Source organism: Diceros bicornis, chromosome 20 (assembly GCF_020826845.1).
Source record: "Diceros bicornis minor isolate mBicDic1 chromosome 20, mDicBic1.mat.cur, whole genome shotgun sequence".
In the NCBI taxonomy this organism is placed as follows: domain Eukaryota; kingdom Metazoa; phylum Chordata; class Mammalia; order Perissodactyla; family Rhinocerotidae; genus Diceros; species Diceros bicornis.
This window is the reverse complement of record NC_080759.1, coordinates 20578053-20593103: the sequence shown is the minus strand read 5'-3', so window position 1 is coordinate 20593103 and position 15051 is coordinate 20578053. Positions and strand designations below refer to the sequence as shown.

At 53.8% G+C, this 15051-nt stretch overlaps 2 protein-coding genes across 2 annotated transcripts; both read right to left on the bottom strand.

Annotated features, from left to right (window-relative positions):
* Positions 1 to 447: 447 nt before the first annotated feature.
* MCIDAS (multiciliate differentiation and DNA synthesis associated cell cycle protein) lies at positions 448 to 7775 on the bottom strand. Its single transcript, XM_058563474.1, has 7 exons — positions 7659 to 7775; positions 7475 to 7571; positions 7220 to 7311; positions 3957 to 4029; positions 3171 to 3394; positions 2435 to 2545; positions 448 to 2184 (listed from the first exon to the last, which is right to left on the bottom strand). Exons 1-7 carry the CDS (start codon positions 7773 to 7775, stop codon positions 1744 to 1746), a joined length of 1155 nt encoding a protein of 384 aa, XP_058419457.1. The 3' UTR covers positions 448 to 1743.
* Positions 7776 to 11858: 4083 nt separating this feature from the next.
* On the bottom strand, positions 11859 to 14340 carry CCNO (cyclin O). Its single transcript, XM_058563473.1, has 3 exons — positions 13954 to 14340; positions 13137 to 13322; positions 11859 to 12647 (listed from the first exon to the last, which is right to left on the bottom strand). Exons 1-3 carry the CDS (start codon positions 14338 to 14340, stop codon positions 12162 to 12164), a joined length of 1059 nt encoding a protein of 352 aa, XP_058419456.1. The 3' UTR covers positions 11859 to 12161.
* Positions 14341 to 15051: the final 711 nt, after the last annotated feature.

Sequence of the window (15051 nt, the reverse complement as noted above, 5' to 3'; positions counted from 1 at the left end):
GCCCCTAGAAATGGAAGATACTTAAGCAGTCAGAGTTGCCAATGGCTGACACGACAATTATAGGTCTATAATCTGAAAGGCAGTAAGAACTGTAATTTTTTAAAAATCCAGGCATAAGACAAATAGAAAAAAATACATATAATTTTTTTAAAATTTTTGGTCATTGAAGCTAATGCGTTCTGAATATACTAATTGAGGAGCGGAGAGGAAAAGAACTTTTGACAAGTGGATTGTTTCTCGGGACAAGTTAAGGGTTTTTGTTTTGTTTTGTGTTTGTCTTTGTTTTTTGTTTTTTGTTTTTTGATCCTGAACTGCAGTAACTTTATATTTGAACTAGTAAAAAAAAATTCTGAACCTTCCAGTGTATTTTTTGAGTCCATTTGTTAGATAAAATATGAGGAAATGTGGTCTATTTTACCAATATTTTTTGGTTTCTAAATGGCTATTTAAATTCAGATAACAGTGCACATAATAAACTGGATGAGCAGGTTCTGCTCACCTGTTACCTGATCTCTCCACTCAGATGGCTGAACCAGCCATGCTGCATAACAGGGTTGGAAACTTGCCCAAGCTGAGCCCCCAAATGCAAGAAGTAGCTCTCATGTTGAGAACTGTGGACGTCGGGACAAATCACTACTTGACATATGCTACTTGCATAATTTCACAATAGAGTAGAAAAAGGAACCCCAGAGGGAAGGGTACAGAAGAAAAGTCCAAGTGAAGGCCCTATATGACACGTAAGCCTTTCTTAGAAGATCAAGCCAAGAAATACAAAACAGGAATGTGCACCCCAGTTTTATCCATGGAATTCCAATAGATAATTTCACTTTTACCGAGATTTACCCACTTGGTTTCTAGCAAAAAAATATGAGGACTCTTTTTCATGTGAGATATGCCATTTTCTTAAAACAACTATGTTTCTTATTAACAAAGTTTGCTTTGTGTGGTTATTCTGTTTAGAGAAAACTGTATATGTAATTATAAACATGTGCCATAAATCTTACAAAATTATACGAATAATCACTACGAACGTGTTTAGCACCCATTTTGTCAATAACTCATTGCCTCTGAGACTTTGCATTTTTCTCTAGTTTATTGCCTGTCCTAAGGCAAGTGTTTAGGTTACTTCTAATTATTTATTATGACAGCTAGAATAAAAGTTTTCAATAGTAACAAAATTAAGTGTCCTTCCAGGACCGGGGAAAGTTGAGCGATGTATTGAAACGTTCACCCAGAGACCTGGCTTCTGGGCCTACAATCCTTAAATGACCAGTGAGAGCAACTGGAAGTTTCCAATAATGCTCATTGTAGAAAATGACTTAATCTCTTAGACCCGCCTTTTCCTTCTTATAAATCTAGGACATTATATAATTGTAAAATAGCTAAGTGGTTTCTAAGTCCCTTCCAGCTCTAAAAAGTACATAATTCAAAAACCAATACTTTTAAAATTGACTGTGATACATATATATGTGTGTATGCACATACATATACATACACACACAGAGAGAGTTTTGCTGTGAAAAGGGGAGGGACTATTCAGCATTTTGTACCAGAACTTGACAGTGCATCAGTATCAAGACTTTTTTTTTTTCTGGAAAAAAAAATAATTTTCAGGGTGAATCCCCCTGCAGGGGGAGCTCTTCTGAGAAGCCAGGTTCAGAAAACAATTCCAGCTACTCCCGCTTAGCCTCCAGGCGCTTCAGCCAGGATACAGGGCAGTGTTTTGGAGGATCACAACCCAGCTCAACTGGGGACCCAGCGGAATTTGTAACCCCCGTTGGCTGTCCGGATGGTAAAGGCATTGCCCTGGGGGAAAGCGAGGGTGCGGATGGTGCTGTGGCTGCGGATGGGGGTGCTGAAGGAGCCGCCCTCCTCCAGCTCACTGTGGCTCAGGTTCAGCGCGCTCCGGCTGCAGTCCGTGCGCAGCCCTCGGAAGGCGCCGTGCAGGTTCCCGGGCCTGCCGTCCGTGCTCGCGGGATCCGGCTGCAGCCGAAGCCGCTTAGGATCGCGGCTCTGCAGCGCTTCATCGCAGCGCTCGGAAATCTCCCTCAGGATGGCGTCCACTTCCGCGCAATCCTGCCCCGCGGCGCTGAACAGCTCTTCCAGGCTCCTTTTGGCAGTTGCCTTGAGCAGGAAGGGCTCTGCTGCCGCCCCGCAATCCCGGGATTGCGTGATCATCAGTTTCTGCAAAAGACGGGGAGGAGCGCCGCCCTGGGGCCAGCCGGACTCGCCTCGTGCCGGGCGTGCAAAGCAGACCGCGGCGCACCTCCAACGCGCGACTGGGCTGACTCAGGCGCCCCCGGCAGGTGGCTCAGCGAGCTCTCAGCGGTCCTCTCCGTTCCCCGACCCCCGCCGGGTCCTAACACTGGGAGCAGGGTCGGGGGTGCACAGGAACACTTCCTACTTTCTGCAGTGTCCCACAAGCCTCACTTACATCCAGCACCGAGGCTAGGTGCCGGGTCCGACTGGCGAGTTCCTTCAGGTGCACGTTCCGCTCCTTGAGCGAGGCGATCTCCTCCTGTTTCTGGGTCAGCGTCACGTGCAGCTGCAGGAGGAGACCCAAACATTCAGAGGTTGGCCCCCACGCTCGGTGTTGTCTGTATACTCTGCATGAATTAAATCCAGATCCTAATGTCTAATCAGGAACTGGGGACCCCCGAGCATTTACACTGGTGAGAACAACAATCAATTTTCTTTGACTTTTTTTTTTTTTTGCAAAGCACTTAGTCAAATATATCTCAATTAATCCTCAGTGTAGCACAGTGGTAAAGAGTACTGACTTGGGCAACAGGCAGATCTAGGTTCTGCCTCTGAAATTCAACTTTCCTATATATACCTCAGTTTCTTTATCTGTAAAATGGGGCTAGTAAGAGTATCTACCTCAATGGTTGTATTAAGTGAGAGGAGAAAGTAAACTGGTAAGCACAGTACCAGGCATATAGAAAGGCTTCAATAAATATTGGTGGCCCTATTAAAAATCTAGTGGGATAGGATCATTCCCACTTAGCAAAGTTAGAAACTGAGGCGCAGCCGCTGGAGCGATAGCAGCTACGTGAACCACTCGCCCGTCCGCCGGTTCTGACGTTCACAGGGACACATTCTTGCTCCTGTAACCCCCACTTCCACCGTCTCCACCCCAGGAGTCCTGGCTCCCAGCCCAGTGTCCCTACTTGGTTATTCTCAACGAGCGCGTCCCCCAACGCCCTCTGGTTCTGGTCGGCCACCTCCTTCCAGTACTGCTCCGGGGGAGGCACGTCCGGAGGGCGCAGCGGCGGTGACTGCAGGGCCCGTGGGTCCAGCGGCGGGGAGAGACAGGACCCGAACGGCAATACGTCGCAAGGAGAAAAGGGGAAGTTTCCGCCGGCCAGGGAAGGCGACATCAAAGAGGTTGAGTCTGGGGAAGAGCGGGAGCTAGGTTTGCAGCCTCAGACTCGTGCCCAGCTAGCTACAGGGACAAAACGCCACGCCGGGTGTGGGGTTTATGTGGAGATTTTTCTTTATTAAGTAAAGCACCCCTCACTCTGCAAACCCTACAATTCCCAGGCCCTTCTTAATATCCTGTAAAAACACAGCAGGCACTCAATACATGCCTGTTGAGTCGATCTGAACTGAATCTTCACGGTGGCCAGGGCAAACCGGCCTGAAGTCACATAAGTCCGCTGCTCTGCACACTCCTGTGACTCAGCCTCTCCCCGACCACATCACAGCGCGGGGCTCCCTCTCCCAGAATTCATACCCACAAACTGAGAAAGCGCTATAGATCCAGTAATTCATCTCCCATTTGGAAGGGTGGCGGTCCCCTAAATATGGAAGAGCCTGACCCTTTGATAAGTTGCTGGCGAGTTGTGGACAGGCGCTGGGTTTACCATCTTCACGACCACGAAATCTGAACTCGTCTGATTTGGGGGGTGGGGGACACCCCCGCAGTTATTTAACTTCAAGGAGACTGCACTTGCCTGCAATGAGATCATCCACGGTGTCTCTGAAATCTTGCAGATCGAAGTCCCCTGCAGTTTGCAGAGAATGGTTCTGAAATAAACCAGAGGTGTCAACTAGTTAATGTCGAGTCTGGCAGGTCTAGAACACTTCCTAGACCGACAGTTGTCCTCCCGGGTTCGGGGGCGGGTCTGCACGCACTCGTGTTCGCAGACGAACCTCATACCTGAAAATCAAAACCCCATCCGAGACACGGAACCCAGCAGGCTTGCACCGCCATAGCGGGGAACCGGACGCACGAAGAGGGGACCGAGTCGGCGAGGGTCCAGCAGGGCGCCGAAACTGTGCGCGGCGGCGTGTCCGGCGTGGGTCCTTCCGCGCGCAGCGCCGTGGCCCCGCGCCCGGCCTCTGGCAGCCGGCACAGTCCCTGCGCCGCCTCATTAGCCAGACACCAGCCAACCAGCGGCCTCCGTGCGGCCCGGCGCGTTCCTCGCGCGCCCGCTGAACCTCAGCTTCACCTTACCTCCGACTGGCCAAGGAGCCAACACTCTAAGAGCAGGGAGCTCTGCGTGCGAACACTCCGTTTTTCCTTCCAAGACCCTACAGCGTGCAGGGTCATCCAAAGCAGTAGCTCGAGGCCATATATCCCGCCTAGGCTTAGTCACAGCTAAACCGCGCCCTCCCCATAAAGGAAGGGAAAGGGAAGGTTCTGATGAGAGGCCAGGAGTGCTATGGCAAGTGTTTCCGTTCATGATGTAGCAGGCGTGGCCCCTATTGCTCTCGTTTCTCCAAAAGTTGGAGTTGACTTTTCCCTACAGAGTGATGTGCCTCCAACGTCTTGAACAGGACACTCTCTTGGGTTCCTGCAATGTGCCTGGGTACGTGAGGCATAAGGAGATGGTAAAAGGCTGGAGGTCCAAGAACCTTCTTATTCCCTTAATTCATGGACATTTAGAGTTGACCAAACTTTTACATAGAGTCTCTTCTGTTAATTCTCACATCAATGTGGGAAGCAGGCAGGGCCCAGGAAGTGACTCCCCCTCTGATGGAGAATCTGAAGCCCAGAGAAATGGGATTGCCCAAAGTCACTCAGCTCTGAAACAGTGGAATTGGGGCTCCTGCCCTAGAATGCCGGTCCTATTTCATTCCTCTTTCCTCCATACCTCTTTGCCTCTAGCTTGTCTCTCTTTTAGGAAAGCCTGGCTTCTAATGAAGACAGCACCAGGAAGGGGAAAGAAGTCTCTCAAGGGGCAGGGTGTGAGGGATGCATCAACTATGCCCACCAGAAATATCTAGTCTACTCATTCCGCTATTATTGATTGATTAATACTCTTCTTCCAAAAGCCCTTCTTTACTATTCAAATATTTCTGAGAAGAGGACCTTATTCTGACTCGAACTTCAAAGAATGTACAAGTATCAGTTTTCCTCAGGGAGAGCTTCAACCAGGGAGGCCTCTAGCACCAATTGGGAATTGAGGCTAAAAGGAGAAAGGAGCTTAGAAAGGAAGGACTGAAAGCCACAGACAAATCCTGAAGCACATGGTCTGCCCTGGTTAAAGGAGTCAGAAATGAACTCATTTTCCAACAGCTGAAAAGTTTCCCTCTCAGGAGAGATTTGAGAAAAGCCCTTACCATGAGGAGACTGGAGGCCAACTCAGGAACTGGGGCCCGGGAAATGCTTCCTCCTATGCTATCCCAGGTCTGGGCCCATTCTGGACCTCAAACACTCCTAGAGCACTTCCTCTCTCTGTTCAACTTCACCAGCAGGAAGGAGGCTGGGAAATGTGACCTGAGTGTGCACTGGCCAGGGGTCTCTCCAGGGGATCTTCCCCTAGGGGTCTCTCTCCCTCTGCACCATCTCTGTCTTCCCCAGGAAATGTCCTGGACCTCTTGGGCCATCTGGCTTGAGCTCTGTCCTTGAAACTTTGAATCCTACCTTCCCAATTAGATCAAAATCTGGCATTTCTCCAACTACAACGGCAGCCAAAAAAAAACCTAACAGAACATGATGTCAAATTTAAGTTCTGTATACTTAAGCAAAAATTCAGCAAGAGCCTGCTTGGTTTTGTTACTGGCAAAATAAACACGTTGAAGTAAGGGAGTGATGTAGGCATCTGGGTCAGTTGAAAGATGCTCAGGCATTGTCTTTCCCCTATTTGAGCATCCAGATCTAAAAAGAGCAGAATGGCCTCTGCAGGGCAATGCCCACTCTCACTTTTTGCCTTAACAGTCTCTGCTCTCAGTGGCCACCTATGCTCTATCTCAATCCTAAGAGGCCCTTAGAGGAGGTCTGGGAAGGTTTGCTCCATCACCACCCCCAATTCTGGGAGGTGGTTGTATCTTCTGGAGAGTTCTATGCTGGGCCTGTCTCCATGGACCTCATGTCCCCAGCACCTGCTGCCAAGAAGCTGGAACTGGCTCTCTTCCTGTAGGCTGCATCTAGCTAAGACCTCCGTCCTCTGGGCACTTCGTATCCCACGGATGAGCCAGGCTTCTGGCCTCCCAGACGCCAGCGCTGGGAGGCTCCACCATCCGCCTGAGGAGTGTCAGCCCCGGCAAGCGGTAGAAGTGGGATGGAAGTAAGAAGACAGGTTTTTTTGGAAAATAAGAAAGTCAAATGCCTCTTTGCCCCATGAGGGTAAGTGACGGGAGCGTTTGGAGGGGAAGAAAAGGACTTTTCAAAAGCGCCTAACTGCTGAAGGGCCATCTCTGCAGAGAGGAACATTTTCTGTCAGATTTCCTCCAGAATCCTTTGTCCCTCTTGGCTTCCTCAAAACGTAAACTCTTCTTTTCCAGTCTTGATCGAAAAGTTATCCTCTGATCTTCACACTCCTTTGATACCGAGGGAATGAAAGTGGTTAGTGAATGGCCGGGAAGGGGATGTTGGGCGCACAGACAGGACATGTTATCAGGCGCCCAGCGCGAAACTGTGCTCCCACCTACCCGCCTGGTCCCTCAGTGCGCAATCTCCACGTTGCTTCGTCGCAGCTCCGGGGAATAGATGGGGAGGGGATCGGGAGACCCGTCTAGCAGGGGAGCCCTCCAGGTGAGCCCTCCTGTCCCGAGTTGGTCAGAACAGCTCTGAGAATGCGGCCGTCGTAACATACTAAGAGGGATGAGCAAGTTCCGATCCTGGAGGCTCAGATGCCGGCACGTCTCCCCTCACTAGCCAGATGTGCCTGCGCTCCCCGCCCGAGACAAAGTTGCGGAAACGAATCCAAGACTCCCGAGTCGGAGTTTGGGCTACCGGAGGCAGCGAGGCTCCACGACGAAGGGGAGGTACCTGCGAGGCGGCCGAGTCACCACTAGGCGGCGCGTCGGACCCGAGTAGCGCGGAGCAGTCGGCGAGGTCCTGCAGGTCTATGGTGGTGAGGGCTGCGCAGGGAGAATCGGAGAGACGCGCCCCGCACATCCTGAGCCTCCCGGCATGGGCTCGCCGCTAGCATCCCCGCCAGGATGTCAGAGCCCAGGGCAGCCGCGCGCCCCACCCACCCGTCGCGGGGAACCCGAGGGGTCTCGCGGGGGCCACCGGGCTCACCTGGCAGCGCAGCGGGCTCCGCGTCGGGGGGATCCTCGTATACCGACACCGAGCTGCCGCCGCTGCAACCAGGAAAGAACTTCCGCGGAGGGGCGAACTAGCCGGGCACAGAAACGGTGCGCGCGGGTCAGCCCTCGGGGCCCGGAGCGTGCGGACCCCACCCGGCCCCGGCCCACGGCCCCACCTTCCTCTCTAGCTTCTCAGGTTTGCCGAAGGGCCGGCCCCGCAGCTCCAGCATCCTGTTGGGGCAGATGCTGTCGAAGGCCCGGCGTCCCGCCACGGCGCCCCCGCATGCCTGCATCCTGCCTCCCCGCGCCGACTGCTCGGAGGCGGCGACCAGGGCTGGGATAGCGACCCACGCTCTGCGCTCCGCCCGGAGCCTGCAGGCTCAGAAGCCGGCCGGGGATCGGGGACGGTGCGTGGCCGGGGTGGAGCCAAGGGGCGGCCGTGGACGTGCGGAGGGAGGGCCGAGTGGAGAAGGAGGACGGCCGCGCGGGAGAGGCGGCTCGCGCCTGAGCGCCAGAGGTGGCGCCTTCAGCCCCGGACAATCTGCGCGCGGGCGGAGGCGTTAAACCCAACCTGGCAACGCGGCTTCCCCCGGGAACGGTGAGCGCGGGGCCCGGGCCCGCGAGCGCCTTTTTGGCGAGGCTTGGCGCCGCCGCCTCCTGGCGGCGCCAGCGGAAGGCAGGGAAGGAGGGGCGGATGAGCTCTACCGGTCCCTAACACTGCATACCGCCTTCCCGCTTATGGACAGTGAGGTTGCAAAAGTTAACGATTCTTATTTATTTTCTTCCTATCTCAGCCACAAGGCACGAAATAAACATGGAGTTACACTCACCAAAGCCAGACTCCAGCATTTGACCCGTCCTATAGGACTGGGTGGGGATGTAGAATTCCAGCAGGAAATCCCAAGAACAGCCCCCAGATTACAGAAACCCCGTCCCCCAGGGCTGGGGTGCACCTTTGGTCTTGACTCCCCGACTTCCACTTGGTCCCTCTTGGCCTGATGCCTAGAGACCCGCCCCGTATCCCTAGCCCCGCACTTGCCCAGGCAGCAGCGCCTAAGCACAGCCTTTAAAAGAGGGTCAATTAAGAAAAAGTGACATCTACTAACTCTCCTCCAGTTTCTGAAAATGCCACAAATGGACAGTCCCAAATCCTCTGAAACCCTGGTCTCTGTCCGCCCCGGAAGCCTCGGCTGCCCACCGCAGCATTTGGCTGCTCTCTGGACAGCCGGCGTCGCTTGCTCTGCCGCAGCCTTGGCCGCCCTTCTCAAGCCTGAAGCCTCTCCCAGGAAGCGGCATCTCTAGACCCTGGGGTGAGGAGGCCTCTCTCAGGACCACTCTTATATGCATCCAATTTGAACAATCATCTGAAATTGGAATCTTTGTGACTTCCTGTTGGGCGCCTTGTTTGTGCTTTATAAATAGTAGTAGTGAAAGATCCTCTTTAAAGTGTCGTGATCCTCTTTTATTTGCACCTATTATCTGGATTAATAAACAAGATACCCCTAACAGTGACGGAGAGTAACCCAATGGTAGAGCTAGAATAGACTTAGAGACTCTCTGACCCATCTATAGATGCAGGAACCCAGTTGCAGTGAGGTCAGCTAGCTAGAGTTGGCCTGGTATCGCTGACAGTGAGGAGCTCCGGCTGGAGGGTCAGAGTGCCTGAGGATCTGAACCAGGCTCCCCCAGAGCAGTGAGCCCCAGTTCTTTAGGAAAAAACGTAACACTGACTTCAATAGAGTTACTGTGAAGAGGAGATTATTTATGTAATACGACTGGTGCTTAGTGTGGATAAACTAATGTTTTTTGGTGTGTGTGAGGAAGATCAGCCCTGAGCTAACATCCATGCTAACCCTCCTCTTTTCTTTGCTGAGGAAGACCCACTCTGAGCTAACATCTATTGCCAAGCCTCCTCCTTTTCTCCCCCCCCCCACGCACAAAGCCCCAGTAGATAGTTGTATGTCATAGTTGCACATCCTTCTAGTTGCTGTATGTGGGACGCCGCCTCAGCATGGCTGGAAAAGCGGTGCGTCAGTGCGCCCGGGATCCGAACCCGGGCCACCAGTAGCAGAGCGCGCGCACTTAACTGCTAAGCCACGGGATGGGCCCGAACTAATGTTGTTTTAGGGAGCCTTTCCAGCTGCACCTCACAGCCTCCCACAGCCTGTTCCTGGCTCTGTCTCCTGCTGCTTCTGCTTCTTGAGTAGCCTAGCCACTAGCCAGTCCCTCCTCCACCCCTTCCTTACTGACTTCCCAGTCTGTAAAAGGAGTAGGGGAGTTCTTAGCTGAGTTTTGGGGAGATCTCTGCATGTGGAAACCATCACAGATTTTCCAAAACAGGCCCATTTTTCATCAAATTCCAAATTGGGGTAGAAAAGTATAGGCATCCTATGTAAAAATGTACAATAGATTATCTGTGGCAACAGGAGCTGGAATAGCATGGTTATATGACTCCTAGTCTGGATGGTTCTGGAACCAAATCACCCATATCAATCTTGGCTGAGTGATAGGGTAAATGCTGGTGAAGACAATTCCTCCCCAAGTCACTCTTTTTGCAGAAGGGCCAGTTGCTGCCCCACCCCCACCCCCACATGCCAGTCTGAGGGCTGCAGATATCTTGGGACTTGGGACAGAAGATATGACTTTCCTCCTCCTCCTCTTCACCATCACAGGCCAGCTTCTCCTCAAACAGCTTGTGGATTATCACTTCCCTCTCCCTGAGCCGAGGAGAAAGTTCCTGGAGAGCTTGGCATATCAACATATCAGGGGCCCAGGGTAAGGCTCCCCTGGCACTGGAGAGTACTTGGAGCATGCATGTGAAGAGAAGTGCAAGGAAGATTCCTTAAACTTGCTTTGAGTTTGCTTTTTATTTGTGAGAATTTGTCATACATTTAGATTTATTCTAAATGCAGAACATGACATTTTACCAAAAACTTTTCAACTATACAGAAAATTTGAAAAAACAGTACAATGAACAACAGTATGTTCACCTCCAATTGTTAATATTTTCCTATATTTGCTTTATTTCTATTTCTTTCCCCAAGATTTTTCTGTGTGCCACCCTCCGCCTCATTGTGCAGGCTGCCACCAGCCTTCATTTCTTAAAGACGTGCTATGTGCCAGGACCTGTGCTGGAGGATTTGTGTGGAACGTCTCATTAAATCCATACCTCAGTCCTACCAAATAGGTGCTACCGTTATTCCCATTTTTACAGAAAAGACTTAGGCATAGAGATGAGACTTGCTTAAGGTCACCCAGCAAATTGACTCCAGAGCCCACTTGTTCAATCACTACTTTGTACTACCTCACAATCTCATTAAGGCTTCACAACAGCCCTGGTATCAATTGTTGGGCTCAGAGAGGTTAAAAAACTTGCTGGAGGTGACAGAGCTGAGATTCAGGGCTTACAGCCGATTCACAACAGTGAGAATGAAGATGATGAGACGGCTGTGGAGTCACAACTCTAGCAAGCCTCTATCTCCTTTCTTGACTCAGTTTTCCCATCCGTAAAATGATTTCGGTGACATGACTGGAGGTGGGGACCGTGCTGGCTCTCCAAATATGTTCTCTGTGGTCTCTATTGAACGGAAAGCACTGAGTAGATAACTTGTCCCACACCTATCTCCGGAAAGTTTTTTGAGCGTTTCCAGAAACCTGTGAGGGAAACTGAGCAGTCTGGCTAAGGGTGGGACGCTGGATTTGGATCACCTGCCTTCAAATCCTGGCTGCTCCACTGTTGTTTAATCTGTGGTCCAGTGTCCTCTGAAAAATGGGAGAATAGACTGTGCCTCATAGAATTGTTGGAGGATTGAAACAATGAACGCTGAACACAGTGCCTGGTACATGTAAGCACTCAATCGTAACCGTGATTACTATTATATGCCATTGTTACACCTGCTACATGTGAGCCCAGGGTAAGACATCCGTGAAACATTAAACCATGCAATTGCAGGGTAAATGGGCTCCATTTGTAATGGTCACAATTGCCCATAAAGCCTTCATTTCCAGCATCTGTTAGTTGTCAGAGCAGTTCTTGTTTCCTTCTAGCTAGTGGGCCTGTGTGGTCCCCAAGACTTCCCAGCTGGGCATCCTCAACATCAGCGTATCCACCCTGGCCCCCCTAGACAGCATGAACTGCTGTGGGTTCTATTCGGCCTCACACCCCACCACACCCGTTGGTCTTCTGGGGGTGAGCAGTCCTCAGCTCCCTGACAAGAGGGTCACAGGATACAGGCTTACAAGCGACCCTGACTAGCCTTGTAACTGGAACCGCTGCGACAGGGACCTCACCAGACCTGGTGTTCCCACACGGAGACGCCAACTACAGAGTGGAGTGGGAGGGAGGGAGGGAGGACCCCTTGATCGTTACTGTCTGCCTCTATTCCGGGGGTTGCCTTCACCTTCCCTCCCGGCAGATAAACGCGGGCAATAGCAGCATTCGGGCAAACCACGACAGCCAGCCTGTTTGAGGAAAGACTCAGCTCTCTCCTGTGTCCTCAGCAAAATAAATAAACGACGAGACGCTACTATCGTACACTATTTACAACCTGCAGGATGTCCTGGTGACCAAGCGAGAGCCCTGAACCCCTCTCTTTGGGCCGATACTGCACTCTTTCAAAGCAATGGGATTGGTCCAGCAGCCGGGCCAGAAGGGGATAAAAGGAGACTAAGGGTCTACTTTATTTCAAGCTCAAGGACAGGCTGCACTTCTCGCAGATCTGGAGGGGGAGCATATGAGTCAGGGAGGTTCCGTTTATGGACACCAGTAGCTGCAGCTTGCCCAGGCAGTCCTGCAGCGCCGCCTCCGAGTGCCCACCCAGGCGCAAGTCCACCGGGCGCGGGAGCTGCAGCATACGGTCAGCCAGCGCCAGGCAACAGATGGCCAGCAGGGAGGGGGTGTAGCGGGTGAAGGCGTAGTCGGCCAGGCTTATCTCCGCCACCCCGCGCGCCAGGGCTTGTGCCTCCAGAGCTTCGGAGACCTCGGCCTGCCCGGCCTCCACGCGCGCATGTGTGAAATGCTCCAGGAAGAAGCTGATGGTGGGCGCGCCCAGGCTGAAGTGCAGCTTGTGCAGCACGATGCACTCGAGGTTACAGAGCTGTTGCCGGGAGAAGGCACCGCAGCACAGGGCCAGGAGCTGCTTCACGCGCGGCGGGTGCACCTCCACCTGCAACACAGGGGCGCTCAGCCCCCGCCGCGCGGCACCCCAGGCCCAAGGCCCGCCCCAGTCTCAAACCCAGGAAAAAAACAGGACTCCCCCCATCCCTTCCAGCGAGACAGCGGGGGCGTCGCCTCTCCAATACTTTCACTTTAATCACTTGGGGTGTGCTTCCAAAGCAGTTTCTCTAACTACTGTTCAGCTAAAAAAACGTTTGAGCAATTTTGAAGGCTTTTTTCGGAGACTAGAATAGCAGAGGTACAAAAAGCTGTTACGACTTACTTTGGGGCTGACTTCAGCCTATTTCTTTGGGTGCCGGGTGAGAGGATTGTTCGTTTGTGGAGGAATTGTGACGTTAAGACAGTGGGGTGTATAAGACTGCAAACGTCTGCCAAAATGAGTTGAGGGAACCCAGCACTAAATCGTGTGCCAGCGAGAGCCGGACGGACAGAGCGAGGCCGGGTGTTTGGCTGCCCCCTAGACCCCGCGTGGAGGTACCTGCTTGCAAGCGATGAGCAGCGATGTGACCCCGAGCAGCTGGAAGCAGTCTGCAGCCACAGGCGTCGTGGTAAGGAAGCGGTCCAGAGTGTTCACCGTCAGGCACAGAGACTCGAAGGAGAGGCCGAACTGGCGGTGCACGGGGATCAGCCAGCTGAGCAGCTGACAGCGGGATTCCGCCGTTACCTGCCGGGAGGGAGGAGGGAGGCGGGCCGGCTGAGCCGAGGGCGGAGAGGGGCTGCAGAAGGGACTGGCCAAGAAGACCCAGGGAGCTTCCCCAGAGGGAGGCAGGAAAAAGCTAAATATGCTGGAAACTAGGAAACACGGGGGCAGCGCTGCTGCGGAAAGAGCACGGGCTGGGCTAGGAGCCGGGACGCCTGGATTGGTGCCTGGCCCTGTGCTGAGCTCGTGTACACATTACCTCGTGTAATCCTCTCAGCAATTCGGTGCGGGGAGGGGCGTCCCCACTTTGCGGATGAAGAAACAAGTTCAGGATTGTTAAATAACTTGCCCGGCTTCGGTAGGAGTCCGGACTCGAACCTAGAAACTGTCTTAACTCCTCTGCATTCTACTGTGTCCCCCCTAACCAGTTTGGAGACTTCGGGCAGGTCACTTAAGCCGTCTAGGCCCCACTTCTCTCCATCTGTAAAATGAGGCCGGTGGCCCGGCCCTCCAAAGCCCCTTTCCGCCCGGACCGGGGCCAAGAGCTGGGCTGGCGCGGGCCGGGGCGCCGCGGAGGGCAGACAGAGCAGAAAAGGAGAGACCCCGGGAGGGGAAGAAGAGCCGCGGTGCGGAGCTGGCTCTACCAGCGCCTCACTTGTGGCTGCCGCGCCAGCGACTCCCGGGGGTGGAAGTGGCTCTCCCGCGCCTTGAGGAAGGCGTAGCAGCTCTGACCGTAGTCGCGGAAGGTCTGTAGATCTAGCTGTACCAGCTGCTGGGCAGGGCCGGGTAGGGGGCTGCAGCCTCGTGCCGCGGACGCCGCGGGGCTGTCTGCGCCATCCGAGCCGGAGCTGGGGGACTCGAACAGGTCGCGAACGCCAGAGTCTCCCAGGAGCGGGCACTGGTTCCGCGGCTGCAGCGGCTGCTTCCTCCGGAGGCGTGGGCGCCGGCTCTTCTTCACCGGGGCACGGAGGTTCTGGTCGTTGTCCTGCCTCCCAACCCGGGCCGCGGGGCTCACGGGGCTGGTAAGGCAGGGCGTCACCATGATGCAGCCGGGTGGCTGCTCTGCTACTCCCCGGCTGCGGCGGGCTGGACGCGCGAGTGCGAAGGAGGCCAGGCTTGATGGGCGCTGGGGTCCTAAGTACTTGGCCTGTGCCTTCCCTCTACCACACCCCCGGCCTCTCACTGGCTGAGCCCAGAGCGGCACGAGAGCCGCGCTTTCCCGGCTAAGGAACCGCTCCGAGGTGAGCTGCTGGCAGCTCTTAGCCTCCGCTGTCTGCAAGGGGGAGGAGGAGCTACAGCCTGCGCAGCCCGCTCGGCGCGCGTCCCGCGTTACCCGAGCAACCGAGCCCGGGTCGCGGCGGGAGCTGCGCGCGCGGAATGGAGTGGGGGTGGGGCGGCGGCGGGCGCGAGGCCAGGTGAGGCTAGGTGAGCGCCGGATCCAGCTGTAGGCGCTCGGCTATTCCGGGGTAAAAGATTCTCCCTGGGGGCATCTCCCCGTCCTTGGCCAGATGGCCTCGCCACGCGCCAGCATCTTCCATGCCGGCTCTAACCCAGGTCGGTAATTTGGTAAACGTCCCTTCTCCCAGCTCCAGACGAAGGCTTCAGCTAGAATTTTGTCAGCACAGGAGAATTTTTCTTCAGTGACCCAGACAAGCAAAAATCCTAATTCAGTTGCGTTTGTGATTTTTGTTTTAGGCAGGTCGCGTGTAGCCAGTATCCTTCCTTCCGCCGGTTTCGGGGAGCAGAGCCTCCG